General features: G+C 43.6%; 1 protein-coding gene across 8 annotated transcripts in view; it reads left to right on the plus strand.

Annotated features, from left to right (window-relative positions):
• TCF12 (transcription factor 12) overlaps positions 1–21,803 on the plus strand; it is a 358,827-nt gene that overhangs the window by 271,543 nt on the left and 65,481 nt on the right. For all 8 annotated transcript variants that reach the window (XM_077263810.1, XM_077263806.1, XM_077263808.1 and 5 more), the window contains exons 7-8: positions 7,451–7,586; positions 20,793–20,845. In XM_077263810.1, coding sequence (XP_077119925.1) covers positions 7,451–7,586; positions 20,793–20,845 — 189 coding nt within the window. The remainder of the gene's footprint in view (positions 1–7,450; positions 7,587–20,792; positions 20,846–21,803) is intronic.

Raw genomic sequence — 21,803 nt, forward strand, 5'->3', positions numbered from 1 at the left:
AGGATGGGGATGAGAGTATATACAGTATTTATTTCATGCAATAAAATGCAATTTAATTATGTAAAAATCAAACTGAGTTTTTGTTTTTTATTTTTATATTTTGTCTCTCACAGTTGAAGTGTACCTACGATAGAAATTACAGACCTCTCCATTCTTTGTAGGTGGAAAAACGTGCAAAATTGTCAGAGTATCAAATACTTAGCGTATTTTTCGGATTATAAGACGCACTTTTTTTCCCCAAAATTTGGGAGGGAAATGGGGATGCGTCTTATAATGCGAATGTACCTTACCGTTCCCGCAGGCTGGGATGAAGGGGTGTCCGGTGGTGCTACCTGGTGCTCTTCGGGTGTCTCCGGTCCCTGGCGGTGCTACTGCTGGTGTCCGGCGCTGCTGCCCGGTGCTCTGCTGGTGTCTCCGATGCTGCGGGTGCGTGGCCGGCGCTGCCTGATGCTGCTGCTGCGGTTTCTGGTGCTCACAGGGCCTACCCCGGCAGTCCTGTTGTTTCCTCTGCAGTGGACTCCTGTAAAATGGCCACCGGGCGTGACGACGCATGAGCACATGGAGCGCTAAAATCTCATTTCCCGAAATCTTGGTGCCGAGATCTCCATCTGCGCATGCGCCGCTCCTCCGGAGGCCATTTTCCCAGAGTCCACTGCACAGAAAATCATGGGACTGCCAGGGATCTGGCCTTTCTCAAAATGTCGGCAGAGCCCTGGCAGGAGCGGGCAGCGCCGTCCGGGCACTCGCAGTACCGGAGACACCCGCAGAGCATTGGGCATAAGCGCCAGAAACCAGCAGCACTGCCGGACACCCCCTCATCTCAGCCTGTGGCCTGAAGCATCACCCCACTCCTGCCTCCTCCAGCAGCGACCCTGGGACACCGCTTCACCGCAGCCACTACCCCCAGTATGCAATAAAATGCATGGATTATAAGAAGTACCACCATTTTATTAAGAAACAAAAAATCCAATTTTTCAACTCAAAATTTGGGGTGCGTTTTATAATCCGGAGCATCTTCTAAAGTAAAAAATACGGTATTTTCCCCACTGCATTAGGTAGAAGTTTCTCTTGTGCAGCAGCTGCCCTACAAATGCCAACTGAGAAAACAATATCTCATTAGTTGCAGACATCATGACAGTTGTTTTAGTCATGGATTAACAAATAAAACATGTGATTACTAAAGTCCGCAGAGAAATTACATTTCCTCATTGGTTACTTTCAGTATGTATTTCAGAATAAAATTGTATCAAACTCTTATTACTTTCACAATATTGCCTTACTACTGTTACATTTACTGTTTTACCTTTTAATGGCTATGTTTCTATTCTATGAGCTTTTGGTACTTTTCTGACCTGGTGTACTTTTGCCAAGGCAGAAACAAAAAATGCATGTCATCCACACTTCATTATATCAAAAAAGTTTTGTCAAATACCAGCAAGTATCAAAAACAAAGCAGCTTTATTTAAAGCATGATACACCAACAAGAGACAAAAAACGTAGTGTCAAAAATGTAATAAAAACGCATGTTAAAAAAGCTAACAAAAGCGTAAAATAAAAAAATGCCAAAAAAAATCCCACAATTTACCCAATTTGAAAGGTGATGAAATCGTGCAGAAACTCTGCAATGTCAATAACTGAACAAAAGCTCATCATGGAAGCGTAGCTAAATAGGTGAAATTCAAAATAATGGCAACTAGTACTTTTTTCAAAGGCTTTAAGGGGAAGGTGCCACCAGTTTTCTTGTAGTTTGTTTTCTTGTAGTTTGTTTTTTTGTGAAATTAAGCTTAAAATAGTAATTAAAATGTATTAATGCAACGTGTGCACTGTTTGCAAACATTTCTATATGAAAAATATTATATATTTTCTTACAAATATATATATATATTTACCACTAGGGGGAGCATTTTCCGTTTTAGACCTCAAGCAGCTAGAGTAAGACTTACCAGCTTTACTGTTAGCAGCAAAATTGGGGCAGTAACTGCTGACATCACCATTTCCCTCCCCTTTTGGGTGGTCTAGTATCCCTGGGGCAGAATGAAGAGTAGCATCACAGGGCAGTGCCATTTTGTGGGTGACTGCCCTGTGATCTGCTATCACCAGCAGTTACTGTCTCTCTCGCCCAGATTTCATGATTCTCTCACCCCCCTCCACAATGTTTGGCCATTCACTGCAGACCTGCAGCTCCTTATCTTACTGAAGGATTAATCACAGCTCCTGCTGAGCAGCTGACAGCTCCTGTTCCAATAATGATAATGGTACACTGTTTCTCCTTGATGTCTCTGCTATTCTGCCCATACTTTTCTCCTGCATTTTACTCCCATGGCCCTCAATCTAGGATCTGTTCTGCTGGAAGCAGTACTGTTTATGTTAGCAGATCCCAGGGCTCCATTAAAATGGCAGCAGAACACTCCCACTACTGTGAATTGCGCAGCCCACAAAGGCACAAAGGCAACTGAGGTTCACAGCAGTGAGAGTTCTATTATAATAGATAGGGTCCGCGTCCATCTGTTATCTCCTATGACCATGGGGTGCCATATTATGACACTGATAGTGTTGTGCTGCTACTGTGAAACCAAGATGTCAGACCCCAGTGCCTTCTTTAAACTCCTATAATAGTCCATGAGCCAAGAACCAAATTTGACGATATCGGTACCAAGCGGAGTGACTAATTCTCTTTGGTATTTTTAGGTAGATGCATGTCTGTAGTTTATTTTTTGATATGATAGCCCTTACATATACGTAGCTTATTAACCCCTTCAGCCCTAGGCCTATTTGTACCCAAGTGCCTAAGCCAATCTGACCTGTGCCACTTCATGGGCTAATAACTTTGGAACGCTTTCACCTATCCAAGCCATTCTGAGATTGTTTTCTCGTGACATATTGTACTTCACGTCAGTGCTAAATGGGAGTCAATATATTTTACCTTTCTATATAAAAAAATGCTAAATATTCGGAAATTTTGGAAAAATCGGCAATTTTTTAACTTTGAAATTCTCTGCTTTTTACAAAAATACTGATACCCCCCATAATAGTTATTAATTTACACTCCCCACATGTTTACTTCATATTGGCATCATTTTGAAAATGAAACCTTATTGTTTTACGACGTAATAGGGCTTATAGTTTTATGCGCAATTTTTCACATTTACAGCAAAACCCACTTTTCAAAGGACCAAGTCACTTCTGAAGTCACTTTAAGGGGCTTACATAACAGAAACCACCCATAAATTACCCCATTTTGCAAACTACACCCCTCAAGCTGTTCAAAACTCATTTTTAAAAACTGTTAACCCTTTAGGTGTTCCACAGGAATTTTAGCATGAGCCAAGAACCAAATATGACGATATCGGTACCACCCGGAGTGACTAGATGTAGTATTTGTAACAAAATTTAATCCAAGTTATGTAAATACACACTGAACATGTCATGTGCATATATATATATATATATATATATATATATATATATATATATATATATATATATATATGTTACTCCATAATATCTTCAACATCGGACTCTGAATCTGACTGTTGTTCTACTGGCTCGTCTTCAGTACCCTTGTTCTGGCATGTCTGTAATCTGCACATGTCTGTGCACTTCAGGCCATTGCTGAGGCAAGTACACTGAGGAAGTTCACATGACCGCACACACTTGCAGGACAGTAGCTGTATAATAGCTTCTGGTGCTGGTGCCCCTTGCATCCACTTGACAACAAGCTTTCCGTCGTTATCTATCATCCAACCGCAGTCTGTTGGGTTTGCAACCCATGGCTGGCTCTGCAGACTTCTCCTCCAGATCGCAGCCTGGTAGTTTGCACGCAGTGCATGCATGAAAAGGCAGTCCTGGCAAGGAGGGAGTTGACTTGACTCTACCACTCCACGTCTGGCACAGAACAGCTGATAACGGAGCCTGTTTACCTCAGTTGTTTGGGTAGTTGGCAGGTACATGTGGCAGGTGATTTCCTGTAACTTCTCAAAAAGTTCGGTAGACACTTCCCATGAACGACCAACTTCCTGAAAGGCATCCTGGTATGTCTTGTTCATCTTCAACTGCTTGAGTGTCGTCATCTTCCCACGGCCAGCGAATGCACTGACGGTGTCACAGCCTGTAAATGCATGCATACCAATCAATGAATCACATACGCTGCCTCCCAATGTTCGGCTCAGAGTGGTGATATCCAGGAATCTTGTCCGGTTCTGTGTACCGCATTTCTGGAACAGGTGGGATGGGATTTTGTGGCACATGCCCAGACACAGGACCATGACATCAGTATCCTCCGAAGTGATGATGACCGACTTGTAACCAGATTCTGCTGCATGAAGAGCATGGAGAAGGAGGCGTGTGTCTGCTTCTTCTTGATTTGACTTAAGGTCAGCAGCCTCTTCCCACTGTTCTTTGGTGATCTTAAAGCAGAGCTGCTCACATGTGACATACAGCTCCTTCTCCTCAAGCTTCTCCCTGTGGTGTTTCGCCTTCCATTCTTCTACCAGAAACTTTATGAGACTTGCCTTGTTGGAGGAACTACTTAGAAGCTTTTTCCACTGCTGGATGTTGTGCCCATGTTGAATGTTCTTGAAATGGATCCCTGTGCCTTCATATCTGTTGACTCTTTCTGTATCTTTGATGGATGTCTCCTTGTAGACGTCAAAGACAATATCAATGCGCTTGCTCTTAGCACCCTCATGGATAGCGCGACTCATTGCTGTGCCTGCTAGCTGGCCAAATGTTGCATTGTTTCCCTTCAGTTTCTGAACCAGGCTCATCCCATCAATGATGGTTGCAGAGGGCTCGGGGATCACTTCTGCAGGACGAGCATTCCTCTCCAACTCCCTTGCGAGGGCAGCCTTGTTGGTCTTGCGGATAGACCCATCACCATTGGCAAGTGCCCATGGCAATGGACCCAGGGGATGAGTCAAGACATCACTCATTTGTAGCTTTCTGTTCTCAGCTACAAGTATCATCTGGCCAAATAGGTTTCTGTCAGCCTTCAAAATTACCTCCTTGCCAAGACCTTGTCTGCGTGTCTTCATTTGGATGTTAGAGAACGTTTTAAGTTTGTTCTTCGTCATCTTGTCATGAAACAATGTAGTTGGCTTATCGGTACCCAAACGCTCATCCTTGAATGTTTGATATGCATCCTCTCCTATACTGTATGCCCCTTGAAGGTCTTTGGCTACATCTGGTGGTGCTACAGTCGCTGTTGACAAACTGATAAGTTCACCATTATGCTCTTTGTTGAAGGGGTTCACCCAACCTGTCTCCAGCAGTTGAACGAAAGATTGGACATCGGCTTCATCTCTTCTAATCCTAGACACCTGTAGGTCTGAATGGCTGAAGTCAGTATATTGTTGGCCTACCAGGGCCCTCAGCTGCCTCAAGTACATACTGCGGTACTCTGATGTCAGGTAGAACCTGGAAACAGCTCCAACTTTGAGGCTGAAGCCTTTTGTGCCCCCTGGTGTCTGGGTGTCTTTGTTGATTGTCTCTTCAATGGTCTGGTCCACAGGAATTCGTCCAAAAGGATTCTTGCTACCGATCTGGACCGAAAAGCCACCTTGCATGAAGTATTCATGGACCTCTGGGTGTTCTATGGGCAGCCGAGACATTGTGGCATAGTAATAGGTTAGGTATCGGGCATAGTTGACCTTGTCATAGGCAAAACACCATGGTATCATCTGTCGGATTGCTCCTAGGTGAAGCATCCAGTTGCCTTCTCTTGAAGCTCGAACCAGGGCCAGCATGGTCTCGACCATGTCCAAGTATGACATCCAGAATGCTGAGAGTTGTTCATTTCTGAGGGTCTCAAGATAAACTTGAAAGAGCTTCAGGGTAAGTGTGCAAGATTCATTATCCAAGAGCTTTTCGAAGGATCCCTGCGACACACTGATGCGAAAGTTTGTGATGTTCTTCAGTGTTTCATCCAGATGGTGAAGGTCCCTTGCATGGTTTTCTTCTAGCCATGGAAGGAAGTTTTTCCATGCAAGCCTCATAAGTGCTTCATAGACCAGCTTGTGTAGTCTCACTGCTCTGTTGTACCTCCGGCCGTCCATCACTCCAGACACTGATCCTTCAGCGATTACACCGGATTCAACACACAGATCTCTAAGGCCTGCATCCTGAAATCTGTTCCCTATGATAGAGAGGAGATTACAGATTGTGTGGAAGCCTAAAATGACACCTTCATGTAAAAAATGCACTTTTTCCATTTTCTCAACCAAGTGTTTCCAACTACTGTGAAACACTGGTTGGGTCAAAGTGGTCACTATACCCCCTAAAAGATTCCTTGGGGGTGTAGTTTCCAAAATAGGGTCACTTTTTGGGGTTTCCACTGTGGGGGTACCTCAGGCAGCCTTCAAATGTGACATGGCCCCCTAGATTTCTTCCAGTGAATCCGCCACCCAAAAACCACATAGCGCTCCTTCCGTGTTGAGCTGTGCTGTGTGCCCATACTTTAGTTTACGAGTACATGTGGGGTGTTTCTATAAACTGCAGAATTAGGGTAACCAAGTTTGGGTTTGCCGTTAACCCTTGCTAGGTTGCAGGTAAAATTGGATTACAATGTAATATCTGGAAAAAAAATGAAATTTTGAAATTTCGCCTTCATTCTGCTAAAATTCCTGTGGAACACCTAAAGGGTTAACAGTTTTTAAAAATGAGTTTTGAACAGCTTGAGGGGTGTAGTTTGCAAAATGGGGTAATTTATGGGTGGTTTCTGTTATGTAAGCCCCTTAAAGTGACTTCAGAAGTGACTTGGTCCTTTGAAAAGTGGGTTTTGCTGTAAATGTGAAAAATTGCGCATAAAACTATAAGCCCTATTACGTCGTAAAACAATAAGGTTTCATTTTCAAAATGATGCCAATATGAAGTAAACATGTGGGGAGTGTAAATTAATAACTATTATGGGGGGTATCAGTATTTTTGTAAAAAGCAGAGAATTTCAAAGTTAAAAAATTGCCGATTTTTCCAAAATTTCCGAATATTTAGCATTTTTTTATATAGAAAGGTAAAATATATTGACTCCCATTTAGCACTGACGTGAAGTACAATATGTCACGAGAAAACAATCTCAGAATGGCTTGGATAGGTGAAAGCGTTCCAAAGTTATTAGCCCATGAAGTGGCACAGGTCAGATTGGCTTAGGCACTTGGGTACAAATAGGCCTAGGGCTGAAGGGGTTAATAAGCTACGTATATGTAAGGGCTATCATATCAAAAAATAAACTACAGACATGCATCTACCTAAAAATACCAAAGAAAATTAGTCACTCCGGGTGGTACCGATATCTGGCCCGGCTCATGGACTATAACACACAAAATATGTTTCAAATGCAATCATATCTTGGTTATAACAGCATGTTATGCTACATTACATTTATTAATGATCTACAAACGCGGTACCTTCCCTTTTAAAGTGATTTTTCACAAATTGTGATGGTTGTGTTTTACAGACCAGCCTGATTCGAACTGATATTGGACTTGGTAGTTCTGGACAGCTTCCCACCTCAGGAAAACCCGGAAGCCCTTATTTTCCATTTTCTGCATCAGGTACTCGTCGAAGACCCTTACAGGACACCCCCACCCTAGGTAACTAGTGACATGTTTTACAATTACCCCAGAAGGCATAAATGTTCCTTTTCCCCACCTTGAACAATTGACCCTGGTTTGTGTTTTAGTTCTTTATTTGAATGTGTCTTGTGCCGTATAGGCTTTTGATATATGTGATAAGATATAAAACACTCGAGCCCAAATCCGCTGTGACTATAAAGAAGCAGAATATATCTAATGTAAGAACCTGTTTTGAGAACTGCACATGTATGTGCTCTCTGTCTGCTATTTATTTGTTACTGATCCATTTTTAATAGATTGTCTACACAATTGGCACTATGGTAAGCTGAGTAGGTGCACGTGTAATGGTGCTTATAATTTGCAGCTTTCATGAAAATTATCAAGGGCATCTAAATTGAGCCACTGCCAGTGTTGCTTATGCTTTAGGAAACATTCCCAAATTTGTCTTTTTTTCTATTGCACTGTGAAATTAAGACATTCATTTAAATATGTGAAGTTGATTTATCAAAAATTCTTCAAGTTCAGCTGCCTCTTGATTTTGCTAGCACGTCCCACTCTTGTCTGGTACTTTGTATACTCTCACCAAAGGGCTGACATTCGGAAAAGCAGCAAATAAACAATCATGCTACTCCAGTTTTTACAATTTTATTGACATCAAGTTTATGCAAATACTCAAAATTTTCAGTGTTGACCTTTTGTTTTTCAAGAGTTCTGCAATTTTCCTGACCTGCATCCATGCTTGTGTAATCATTGCTTGGCGTTTATAACAATTTCTGTGTTTTTGTTTGGGAAAAATAACTATACCCCACACCTCTGCCATCCAATCTCTGTACTCACTGCAAAGTTATTTTCTCTGATGAAGCCTCCTTCAGACTGTGACATCTGGAAGAATGATAGTCCGAAGAAGAACAGGTGAGCTCTACCATAAGTTGTCATGCCTACCGTAAAGCATCCTGAGCCCATTCATGTGTGGGGTTACTTTTCATCCAAGGGAGTTGTCTTTCATAATTTTGCCTAAAGGTACCGTCACACTAAACGATATCGCTAGCAATCCGTGACGTTGCAGCGTCCTGGCTAGCGATATCGTTGTGTTTGACATTAAGCAGCGATCTGGATCCTGCTGTGATATCACTGGTCGTTGATTAAAGTTCAGAACTTTATTTGGTCATCAGATCGCCGTGTATCGTTGTGTTTGACAGCAAAAGCAACGATACCAGCGATGTTTTACACTGGTAACCAGGGTAAATATCGGGTTACTAAGCGCAGGGCCGTGCTTAGTAACCCGATGTTTACCCTGGTTACCAGTGTAAAATGTAAAAAAACAAACAGTACATACTCACCCTCTGATGTCTGTCACACGTCCCTCGCCGTCCGCTTCTTACACTGACTGAGCGCTGGCCGTAAGTGAAAGTACAGCACAGCGGTGACGTCACCGCTCTGCTGTTAGGGCCGGCGCTCAGTCAGTGCAGGGAAGCGGACGCCGGGGGACGCGAAGGTGAGTATGTACTGTTTGTTATTTTACATTTTACACTGGTAACCAGGGTAAACATCGGGTTACTAAGCGCGGCCCTGCGCTTAGCAACCCGATGTTTACCCTGGTTACCCAGGGACCTCGGCATCGTTGGTCGCTGGAGAGCGGTCTGTGTGACAGCTCTCCAGCGACCAAACAGCGACGCTGCAGCGATCGGCATTGTTGTCTATATCGCTGCAGCGTCGCTTAGTGTGACGGTACCTTAAGAACACAGCCATGAATAAAGAATGGGATCCTCCAAGAGCAACTTCTCTCAATGATCCAGGAGCAATTTGGTGAGGAACAATGATTTTTGTCACAAGGCAAAGGTGATAACTGTATTTTTCAAATTCTGTGTTGCCCTTTTTTCCCAAAAAATTTTTTGGTGAAAATGGGGGTGCCTCAGCTTACTATGGGGGAGGTGGCGGATCGGCGGCAGTGGAGCTGGGTCACAGAAGGTAAGGTCGCCGATTCATGAGGCCGGCGGTGGCAGGAGTGGGGCGATGCTTTGGACTGATTGGATGGGCTATCCCGGTGCTTTCTCCTGAGATCTCAGTCTGCGCATGCACCATCTCCTGCCATTTTCCCAAAGCCCATTGCAGGTAAATGAATGGGAAATGCGGGGACTCAGCACCAACTTCTTGGCACAGACCTGGGCTCGCAGCGCTGGTACCCCCTCATCCTAGCCTGGGGCCCTCAGCATCGCCACACATCTGCCCGCCTTCTGAAGCAGTGACCCTGCCTCCTATGGTATGACCCCACTCCACCATTGCTGACCTCTTGGTAAGCTACCTGAAAATGGGACTATAAGATGCACCACCATTTTATTTAAAAAAACAAATGTTTTCTTTTTTTACTTCTCAAAATTTGAGGTGCATCTTACGGTCTTGTACGTCTTATAGTCCGCAAAATACGGTAAGTGGCTCTGTGAACAAAACTTTAGTATTTGGTTCCCATTGCCAAGAAACTCTTTAAATCTTATTGAGAACCTGTGGTCAATTGTGATGTGCGAACGTGCTCCGATAAGGTGTTATCTGAGCATGCTCATGTGCTAACTGAGGGACTTCGGAATGCTTGAAAGTCACTCGTTTAGCACAAGAGTATGCTCGGATAACACCTTATCCCAGCCTGTTCGCTCATCAGTAGTGGTCAATCCTTAAAAAGTGGGTGGACAAACAAAAACACTGAAATTGTGATAAACTGTTAAGTACCAAGTAGGCAAGAATGGGTTGTCATCAGTCAGGATGTGACCCAGATGCTGATATCCAGCAGCCAAGAAGAATTGCAGACATCTTGAAAAACAATGGTCAACACTGGAAATATTAAATCTTTATCTAAACTTGATGTATTCGTCAATAAGTTTTTAAAAAGGTATGAAATGCTTATAATTGTAGTCAGTAACCATAGACACATCTAAGCTCTAAAAACACTGATGCAGCAAACTTTGTGAAAATGTAATTCTCTAAACTTTTTGGCCATGACTGTGTTTCCATATTGTAGAATTGCATGCCCACGGCGTTAATAGTACTATAACAAACTAAAATACAAAAGGCAAGAAAGTGCCCCCATTGTCTGATTTCTGTTACTGTAGAAAACTATATACGATCTTTCTAAACCCTATTACTTTAATCATCATTATTTTCTGATAGCAATTCTCGGTCATGTAGTTTAAGGTTTAGCTTCAGTTTAAAATTGCCACATCTATAGAAGAGCCAGCCAATACATTACAGTGAAAACCAGAGATTAAGTTACTGACCTTGATTTGAAAAAAGCTTTAGAGATAATACTTGTGATGTCGTTCATATTAATAGGGTCTACACAAAGCATATTATATAACTGAGGCTCAGAGGTGAATCACTTGCTGTCTGCAAGTTAGTGTCACAGTTTAGGCATTTTGTTTTAAATTCTTACAACTTTTAAGAAAAATAATACATGCAGGACCCCAACCCTTGTACAGTATAATTTGCTATAGAAAATTACTTTTCATTACTACAAAATTATTGTAGCTCTCACGAACATTCACTGCCTGATATTTGGAATATAGCAGCATATATTGCTCAGTATCCATGCTACATAGAATTTATATTATCAGTTGTCCCTCAGGTTCAAAACCATCACAGAAAAATACCTGGTCACAATACTGATATACTGAAGGAATCAACAGGCTGCAATGGTTTAAAGGGAAGATATTAGCAGGTTTTAGTTATGTAATCTGAAAGCAGCATGATCTAGGGGGCTGAGATTCCGATTCCAAAGATGTTACTTACAAGGTTGTGTTTTATCAGCAGAAGATTCACTATAGGACTAGATGTCTCGTGCCTATTAGTTACCTGATCTGCGTAACCCTTTCCCCACCACGGATTTTTATAGCTTTCTTTCAATGTGGAGTGTACACAGAACACTGCCCATAAGTGGTGTGCATCGAGTTAAACAGGGCTCAGCATTTTGAACACTCCTAGATGTGTCCAGATCATCAAATCTCGCCATGCAGACCAGCAAGTATGCAAAATAAAACAAAGTCCAGCTCACCATAGTCGGCATCCTTAGGAACTCGGAGCACGGAATTGCTGTGTCAGGGCGTGGAGGAATCAAAGAAAAAATAGGAGATCAGCTCAACAAGGTAGTGAAAAAAAACCTTTCTTTATTCACTTCAAATCATGTTCAGTGGAGGATAAAACATCAGCAGCATTTTGAACACTCCTAGATGTGTCCAGATCATCAAATCTCGCCATGCAGACCAGCAAGTAACATATTGCTGAAATCAGGGCCACAGTCCCTACATCATACTGCTTTCAGATTACATATTCTAGTGACAGATTCCATATAAAGCTGGAAGTAGCACTAGGTGCAAAATATCATTATTTAACTCCTCATCACTAAAGGGTTGCTTAGTGCTAAAAATGCACACAAACAAGGCTCGTATATGTGTAGAATCCCTCAGGTTTTTCTGTTCAGTAGAAGAACTTTTACAAGGTTCATATTGATTACAAGAGGAGCAGGAAAGCAGGCATTGTGTTCTGGAGCCCTGAAGATAGACATAGTCCTATGAGCGGCATTGGTACTGGGTAGTCTGTGCTCTGCAGAATTTTGTCTTGGCTTGTCACTATTTTGTGTTCTGTCACTTTTGCCAGTAATAATAGTGCAACATGTAATGTAAGTCAGTAGGGTCATGCGGTCACCATTTAGATCTGACCTAATGGCTTTCATTACACAGGGAAGCCAGGACAAGTGTGTACAGTTCCTCAAGGTGACCATACACATTAGCTTGGAGGAAGAAGAAAAGCCATACTCACCATTCCTTAAAAATAAGTAGTCCTTTTTTTCCCTTCCCCATGACAGCACCGGTACATGAGATGGTCCCGCCCCCAAGAACAGGAAACCTGCATAGGAGATAAAAGATGGGGGCGGCACCTCTCTCCTCAGTTTGGTTTCCTGTTCTTGCGGGGAACCTGCGGTGCTGCAGAGGAGGGGATCTCCTTTGTTTAACCGGTCACTGACCGAGGTCCGCGGTGGGAGCAGCGGCGACAGCATGCGCGCGTCGCCCACATACCTGGCTGCATGTGCGTCCTTCCCCACTGCGGACTCCACGGCGTCCGCTCCTGGCCGGAGGCTGGGCCGGGGGAGGAAGAGAGAGCGTACCCATCACGACGCTGGCGCCAAGTGAATGGGAGAACTTCCGGTTTGTATACCGGAAGTGACGCTAGACGCCGAAGGAGCGGTGTGCTGACACTCCCCGGTGGGGAGGATGTTCAGGGGCGCACACACCGTCTCCTGCCCACACTTATTTAAACTGCATGGCGGCAAGGAGACGCTGGTAACAGCCTCCTACAAAGATGGCAGATCCTGTGGAATCAGCGATCCCTGCAGACACCCCACAGCCCGTCGTGGTACTGAGGGTCCGGTGGGTGAGTGCCTTTGTAAGGCAAACAACATATCAGTAACACTGTGTTTCTGTGTGTATATGCAGGGAAGGAAAGTTACCTCTAAGCAAAAGAATAAAGTATGTGCACTCTGTGATAAAAGCCTTCCCAAGACATATGAGAAGCGTATGTGCCGCTCATGTATAAAGGAAACGATAACTGAAGAATCGTCACCATTTCTTCAGAATATAAAAGCTATTGTAAGAGACGAAGTGCAGAGCACAGTAAAGGAGCAATTAAAGCATCATGAGTTGCAGAGGTCCGTAAAGCCGCCTTCTGCGCCCCAAACATCTGATATAGAATCTGAGGGTGAACCAGGAGAGCTTCCGGCCGAGGAACTCTCGGACCTGGACTCTTCGGATGAAGAGTGTGGTCGCCCATATGTGTTGTCAGAAGATGTGGGGAAATTGCTAAAACTGGTCAGATCCACATTGGGGGTGGAGACACCAAAAGAAAAACAAACGGTTCAGGACTCCATGTTCAACAATTTGGAAGGGAAAAAGCGGAAAGTTTTTCCGTTTCATGATAACATATTAAATCTTATAAAAAAGGAATGGAAAAAACCGAATAAAAAGATTTCGGTTCCCCAGGCCCTAAAACGTAAATATCCCTTTGATGAGGAAATTTGCGAAAAGTGGGAAAAGGCGCCAAAGTTGGATGCGGCTATCGCAAGTACCTCCAGGGGCATAGCACTTCCTTTCGAGGATATGGGTGCTCTAAAGGACCCCTTAGATAAAAAGGCAGATGCCTTTCTAAAATCAGCCTGGGAAGCCTCAACTTGGGTGTTCAAACCTGGAGTAGCGGCTACTTGCACTGCCCGTGCCATGGTTAAATGGCTAGACGAACTAAGCGACCATATAAAAAACAAGTGTCCAAGAGACAGACTTCTAGAAGTCATCCCTTCACTACAAAATGCAGCGGGGTTCCTGGCGGACGCTGCTATTGATTCTGTATGGTTTGCTGCCCGGGCAAGTGCCCTCTCTAATTCGGGCAGAAGAGCGTTATGGTTAAAAAACTGGAATGCTGATTTTCAGTCAAAAGTGAAGCTCTGTGCTGTACCCTGTGAGGGGCAATATTTATTCGGGAGGGCATTACATGAAATTTTAGAAAAAGCGGCGGACAAGAAGAATCACTTCCCTCCACCTCCCTTCTTTAAACGACGATGGTATGACAATCGTCGGTCCTTTCGAGGATCGGGTAGAGCAGGCCAGGGCCGTCCAACGGATAGAACCACACGGGGAAAAACCTGGGGTGAAAGAAGAGAGAGAGGTTTCCTTTTCAGTAAACCTCCAAAACCAGATCCCAAACAATGACGCCATATTCCAGGTGGGAGGAAGGTTACGTTTTTTTGTCCATCAGTGAGTAAGCTTACAGCCGTCTCAATGGATAATCAACTTGTTATCCGACGGCCTACGATTAAACTTTATCTCCCTGCCTCCTCACCGAATAAAAGTTACTCGTGTGGCCAAAAAGAACCAATTAGTACTCGAAAAAGAAGTTCATCTTCTTCTAGACAAAAAAGTCCTGGTAGGAGTACCTCCACAGGAAATAGGGAGGGGTTTTTACAGCGCCCTTTTCCTCACACCAAAACCGGATGGGTCATTAAGAACAATTTTCAACCTAAAAGAGTTAAACAAGTTCATCCGAGTGGAAAAATTCAAAATGGAGACTATGAGAACGGCGGTAAAACTGCTGTATCCGGGATGTTACATGGCAGTGATAGACCTTACAGATGCCTACTATCATGTACCAATCAGCATGGAGCATCAACAATTTCTAAGGTTAGCAGTGCAGCTGGGACAGGTCTACACCCATCTACAATACCAATGTCTCCCCTTCGGGGTATCAGTGGCTCCTCGTATCTTTACAAAAATAATTTCGGAAGTAGCATCCTTCGTGAGGAGAGAAAATATTCTACTAGTGCCCTATTTAGACGATTTCCTCCTTATAGCAGACAATCAAGAAGATTGCACAAAAGCAGTTACGAAAGTACGAGAGCTACTAACCAGGCTGGGGTGGATAATAAACTTAAAAAAATCAAGAATGATTCCGGTCCAGATACAGGAGTTTCTGGGAATTCAGTTAAATTCAATCAGACAAGACTGTGTCCTTCCAGACAGAAAGATCGAGGCCATAAAACAGCGAGTAAGACAAATACAGATGGCCCAATCCGTCTCGGTGAGGGAAGCCATGTCCCTCCTAGGTATGCTTACTGCAACAATTCCGGCGGTCCAATGGGCACAACTGCATTCAAGGGACCTACAGTGGCAGATTCTGTCAGAACAAACAAAAATACCCTACAACTTAAATCGAAAAATCGTATTGTCACAACATGTACGGGACTCTCCAAGCTGGTGGCTAGATTCCGAAAATCTAAAAAAAGGGGTCCCATGGTCAATCCAGAATCCGGTGGTACTGACCACGGATGCGAGCCCGTTAGGTTGGGGAGCACACCTATCAGATTGGATCCTACAGGGTCTATGGGATCCACAAATGCAATTAGCCTCCTCAAACCTGAAGGAATTAACAGCGGTAAGGCAAGCGATTCTTCAAACGGAAGAGGACGTCAAAGGAAGACATCTGGTAGTGTTGTCCGACAACAGCACAACGGTATCGTATATAAATCGACAGGGAGGAACGAGATCAAGTCCCCTAATGGAAGAAGCAAGAAGGCTATTTCGTTGGGCCGAAAACCATCTCTTATCTCTTACAAGTACACACTTAAAGGGGTCGGACAACCTCGTCGCAGACTTTCTGAGTCGTCACGTCCTGCACCAGGGCGAGTGGTCACCAAATCAAAAAATTTTTGGAGAAATCTGTGCCATCTGGGGGCTTCCTCAAGTGGATCTTTTCTCCACAAGGCAGAATCGAAAGGTAGAAAGATTCTACTCTCTGAACCCGAAAGAGAACCCAGAAGGAGTAGATGCGTTGCTGCACCAATGGAGATTCCAACTAGCCTACGCGTTTCCCCCAATCCCATTAATCCCTACAGTCCTGAAGAAGATCCGAGAGGAGAAATCGCGCATAATCTTAATCGCACCCTTCTGGCCAAAGAGAGCTTGGTTCACTTGGCTCAGACGTATGTCCATCTCGGACCCATGGATACTTCCAGATGTTCCAAATCTTCTGCACCAGGGTCCAGTGACACATCCTCAGGTTCACAGTCTACACCTCACTGCTTGGAACTTGAGAGGGGACTTCTGCTAGCGAAGGGATTCTCGGATCCGTTAGTTACTACTCTGCTGTCCAGTAGAAAGAAGATCACAGCTGATAAATACCAAAGGGTATGGGGAAAATTTTTAGAATTTTCAGGCCGAAGGATAACAGATACCGTTCAGGAAGTCCCTATATCAGAAATCTTAGAATTTCTCCAAAAGGGTCTGGAGAGAGGATTATCTACCAGCACCCTAAAAGTGCAAGTCTCGGCGCTTAGCGCCCTGTTTGACCAAAAATTGGCTGATCACCCCTGGGTGTGTAGGTTCATTCGGGCCTCCTTTACAGCCAGACCATTCAAACCTCGTCCAAAGGTCGCTCCCTGGGATTTAAATTTGGTTTTAAATGCTTTGACCACCTCTCCCTTTGAGCCTCTTTCCTCCATATCGGTGAAAGCGCTAACTTTAAAAACGGTTCTCCTGATTGCCCTTACCTCAGCCAGACACATTAGTGAGCTCCAGGCTATATCTATAGACCCTCCTTACACTACATTCCTAGAAGACAGGGTAATTATAAAATCTGATCCAGCCTTCTTACCAAAGGTCAACTCAAAATTCCACAGGGACCAGGAGATAGTCTTGCCCTCATTTTGTGCCAATCCAAAATCCCAGGGAGAAGAAACCTTCCATTGCTTGGACGTCAGACGTTGCCTACTTCAATATATAGAAGTGACAAATCCATGGTGACAGTCTTCAGCCCTTTTTGTCTCCTTTCAGGGGGCAAACAGGGGAAAAAAGACCACAAAATCAACCATTGCACGGTGGCTCCGTATGGCTATATCACTTTCCTATTCCTCTGCGGGGCAGGTCCCTCCACCTGGAGTTACAGCCCACTCTACTAGGGCTATTTCCACATCTTGGGCAGAGAGGGCAAATGCGTCTATAGAGCAAATCTGTAATGCAGCAGTATGGTCTTCACCCTCTACTTTCTTCAGCCATTATAGATTAAATCTGAGGCTATCGGATCTCGCCTTTGGGAGAAAAGTGCTATCTGCCGTTGTCCCACCCTAGAGGTTCCTTCTATTTCTTCCTCTCATGTACCGGTGCTGTCATGGGGAAGGGAAAAAATGATAATTACTTACGGGTAATTTGATTTTCCAGATCCATGACAGCACCGCTCTAATTCCCGCCCTATCTTGGTGATGGTTGTGTGATTCACAAAAAAAAAATTATATAGATAAGTAATAAATAAATAAATAAATAATATACATAAGATGGGGAAATAACCACTTAATATATAGTCTTTAGAGTTTAATATAATGTATATATGACTAACACTGACATAGCTGTTACCTTGCTTTCTCTGTAAACAAACTGAGGAGAGAGGTGCTGCCCCCATCTTTTATCTCCTATGCAGGTTTCCTGTTCTTGGGGGCGGGACCATCTCATGTACCGGTGCTGTCATGGATCTGGAAAATCAAATTACCCGTAAGTAATTATCATTTTTCCAATTCACTGGGACATACCTGTGGTGAGCAGGGGGGTGCAGTGCTGCTTTTCTTCTTCCTCCAAACGCACAAATTTGTCACTTTATGCTAAGCACCACCTACCATATATTCCTTTCAGATCATGCTCACAGGAGGGTAGGGTATGATTGTTTGCTTTAGGTGAATGTGCCGAAGTCACTTTCTGGACCATACACATTAGATTCATAGATTAAAATCTGAAAAATCTATTATTTTCTGTGGGTCCTAATGTGTACAGCGGTGCTCAACAACCCCCAACTCCAGAAGAATGGGGCAGTTGAATTTCCATATACCTGATTTATGCTCCCAGGGAAGACCACACCAGAGGAGTGTCAGCGGTCTACTTCTTTCTTCCCATTAAAGAAGCTCCCCCATCAAAGTTTTTGTCCTCTTGATATATTGCAGTCATCATATTATGTGGCACTGTGTACTTACAATTGCTCATTTTGCCTTTCTACCCATCTGATTCTTCTCTTTTCTCTGCTCTATGTAGAAACAGGAAGTCTCTTTTCCCCTGCATTTATCATTCCCCTCTTGACTTCCTGACCCAGCTGCTCCCTTCTCCCCCTACCAGGAACTTTTGCAGAGACTCATGAGTCATACAGGGCAAATTGACCTCTTGTTTCTACGTAAAGCTTAGATGGATTCAGCAAGTCAGTTTTTAATCGCTTGATATCAAAGACCCAATGGAAAAGATAATTAACTGGGTAGAAAGGCAAAATGAGCAATTAGTACAAAGTGCCTTATAATATGATGACTGCAATGTATTAACAGGATAAAAACTTTGATGGCAGTGCTTAAGATCCGCTGCGTGCTGAACTGAGAGTATAAAGACAGTTGTGTGTGTGTGTATGGCCACCTTTTACAAGAAGGATATCTGCTACGGAAATGTACTATAAAGTGGTGACCCTTATTAGTTGCTGCATTGTATTTGTTATTGTAACTAGTGGCACACATCGAATGTAATATTTTGCTGATGGTCTGAAAATGTAGATCTATCCTAAGTAATGTTTCCATATTATGCTTCATTATAGCTTATACAGGCCAATATGTCTTACATGCTCTAAATAAACTGGAATATGTATGTTTACAACAAATGTATGTTCTACTTCGAAATATTGCGTGAAATTGTTATCCATTAAGTAGATTGAAAATCTAAATTGTTTTAGCCATGAATTTATTTTTAAAATGGCTAAATGCAGTTTTTTTTCCGGTCTCTACAACGGATAAGTGGACCAGCTTTAATATTGAAATTGGTGGTCAGCAATCTGCCCACAAACACTGCTGGGGTCACATGCCTAAACAGGAAAATCTGTCCTGTGCCAAGCACAAAACCAGGAGTGCCGCAGCAGGGACCAGCAACGATCACGCCACCGGAGCGAATAAAGCTATATTAGTAAACTGTATAACTTTGTTTCCAGCTGCTTTAAAGGGAACCTGTCACCTCGTTTTTTCAGTATGAGATAAAAATACTGTTAAATAGGGCCTGAGCTGTGCATTACAACAGTGTATTTTGTGGACCCCGATTCCCCGCCTATGCTGCCGAAATACGTTACCAAAGTAGCCGTTTTCGCCTGTCAATCAGGCTGGTCTGGTCAAAAGGGCGTGGTGTCTTCCCCCAGATCTTGCGTAGTTTTCCGTTGGTGGCGTAGTGGTGTGCGCATGCCCAAGGTCCCAAATCCACGTCACAGGGAGTGAAAAGATCGCGATGTGCTGTATTTCATTGGTGATCGGTGGGCGCGGCCATCTTCCTTTGGCCGCGCGTGCGCACAAGCGGCGCTCTGCTGGCCGCGGCTTCAGGAGAATGGCCGCCGCGATCTCCATCTGCGCACGCGCGGCATCCCGCGGCCATTTTCCTGAAGCCGCGGCCAGCAGAGCGCCGCTTGTGCGCACGCGCGGCCAAAGGAAGATGGCCGCGCCCACCGATCACCAATGAAATACAGCACATCGCGATCTTTTCACTCCCTGTGACGTGGATTTGGGACCTTGGGCATGCGCACACCACTACGCCACCAACGGAAAACTAAGCAAGATCTGGGGGAAGAAACCACGCCCTTTTGACCAGACCAGCCTGATTGACAGGCGAAAACGACTACTTTGGTAACGTATTTCGGCAGCATAGGTTGGGAATCGGGGTCCACAAAATACACTGTTGTAATGCACAGCTCAGGCCCTATTTCACAGTATTTTTATCTCATACTGAAAAAACGGGGTGACAGGTTCCCTTTAACTATGAAAAGGGTGATGACTGTGGCATATACCCAGCACTTAATCAGTAGACATAGGGCAGCAGATAACGAGTTCTGTGACAGCCATTCTTCGGGCAGTATTCTGTTTTTATGCAGTTTGTGTGCCTGTTTGTTTACAGACTCCAGGTAAAAAGGTATTCCTGTCCTAGAATATTCCTAGGTTATATCCTAACAATATAATATGTCTGTTATGTGGTATTTCCAGAGAGCAATCTCAACTACTCAGGAGAGCTTCTCGCTGTGCAGGGATCTGAAGCCCAGCCCTATTAAAGTTATTGGGGCTGTGCTGTAGTTCCCCGCACATCTGAGGACCATCAGCACTGCTGGGCAGGAGAAGACCGTGAGGATTGGGGTTGGTCCCCGTAGTTGAATGAAGTAGACATCAATGTTAGAACTCTAACTGCAGTTGGCAGAGTGTAAATGTAATGTTTAGGAGTAGGGTTGTGTTACTGTGACCCTCAAGCTTGGATTGTACAGAAACCCCCTCATATATTCTGCAGTTTACCTTCATCTATTTAACCTGAAATCTGTAGCCTTATGCTAAGGGGATTAGTTAGGTGGAGACTGGCCATGCATAAAAGCTAGATCTTTTTTTGGTTATGTGGTCCAAAACAACTGAGTGGATTCAGGTGTTTCATTTGTTTTATAGCTCTGTGAAATCAGCTAAAACAATGAAATGTGTATTATAGAATATATACTGGATAAAGGCTGTAAGTACCATGAGAAAGCAACAAGCAAGTACATTATGGGAAGTGTCCTGAGCTACGAAAATGATGATTATTATTTTGTAGAATAAACATATATAAGCTTATTTTTTTAGCAGATGATGTTACATTGTTTTTTTTCTTTTGATTTTACAATGTGCAGATCCTGTACAAACTAAGAAGATCAGAAAGGTCCCCCCTGGTTTGCCTTCTTCTGTAAGTACTGGTTGCATTCTTTATATTGTGGGGCATAAATTGGGTTCCTATGACCATTAAGCATAGGTCATACCCATCATTATTTATCCTGGTCTTCTGCGGTGACCATAAACCGACTGTCTTGATCAATGTAGAGCTTCGTTAGGTCTAAAGCCACATTTGATGTTTAGTTCTTAGATTCACGGCAGTGATTTGTAGCACTGTCATATGCTCCTGTCCCCTTGTCCCTGTCATTTGAATTCCTCTCATGGGAGGAGAGCAGGGCCAGAAGCTGTCAAAGAAGATCTCCTGTACAGGTCTTTTGATGTTTAATTAGTCATTATGTTGCTGAGCAGGAGGACAGACAGAGATTAATAGCCAAGAATCTTCAAAATTTACATTTGTAATAATCCCAATGGAGCTGAAGACATTAAGATTCGGAGGACACGAACAGCTCAGCTTGCCTCAGTAGGACTGAGGTTATTAATATGCATAAATCACCAAGTCAGATGTTCAGTGTGAAACCCTGGTGGATTTTAAAGCTTTCATTAAGCCTTTCCTAACTTCAGCCTAGCATCAGGAAGGCTTTCAAGCAACTAGTTTGTTGATCCCTCTTTGCTCGAAAATATATCCTTAGAGAATAAAGGGCTTTGATGAAAAAGGTTGCAAGGGTTTTGGTTGGGGGGAAAAAAGCATTAATGGCTGTGATAATCTATTGCTATAGGGGTGTTTTGTGGAATTAAATATGCTTTATTCTTTAACGGAGGAAAATTGTTTGTAAATGAATCGGCATTTAAAAATCCACGTGTAATGAAAATCCCTGCTCAGTGGAAGAAGTTTTCCTCAGTCTCTCTGTGTGTCTCCCGGTTTCCTCCCTCCCTCCCTGGATGTAAGAACAAATGAGAGAGGAGGGGGAGAGCTTTGCTGCCTTGCGGGGCACATCTCTTTGTTGTGTAAATGGTGGAGGGCTTTTATTTGG

Source organism: Ranitomeya variabilis, chromosome 5, assembly GCF_051348905.1.
Source record: "Ranitomeya variabilis isolate aRanVar5 chromosome 5, aRanVar5.hap1, whole genome shotgun sequence".
Lineage (NCBI taxonomy): Eukaryota > Metazoa > Chordata > Amphibia > Anura > Dendrobatidae > Ranitomeya > Ranitomeya variabilis.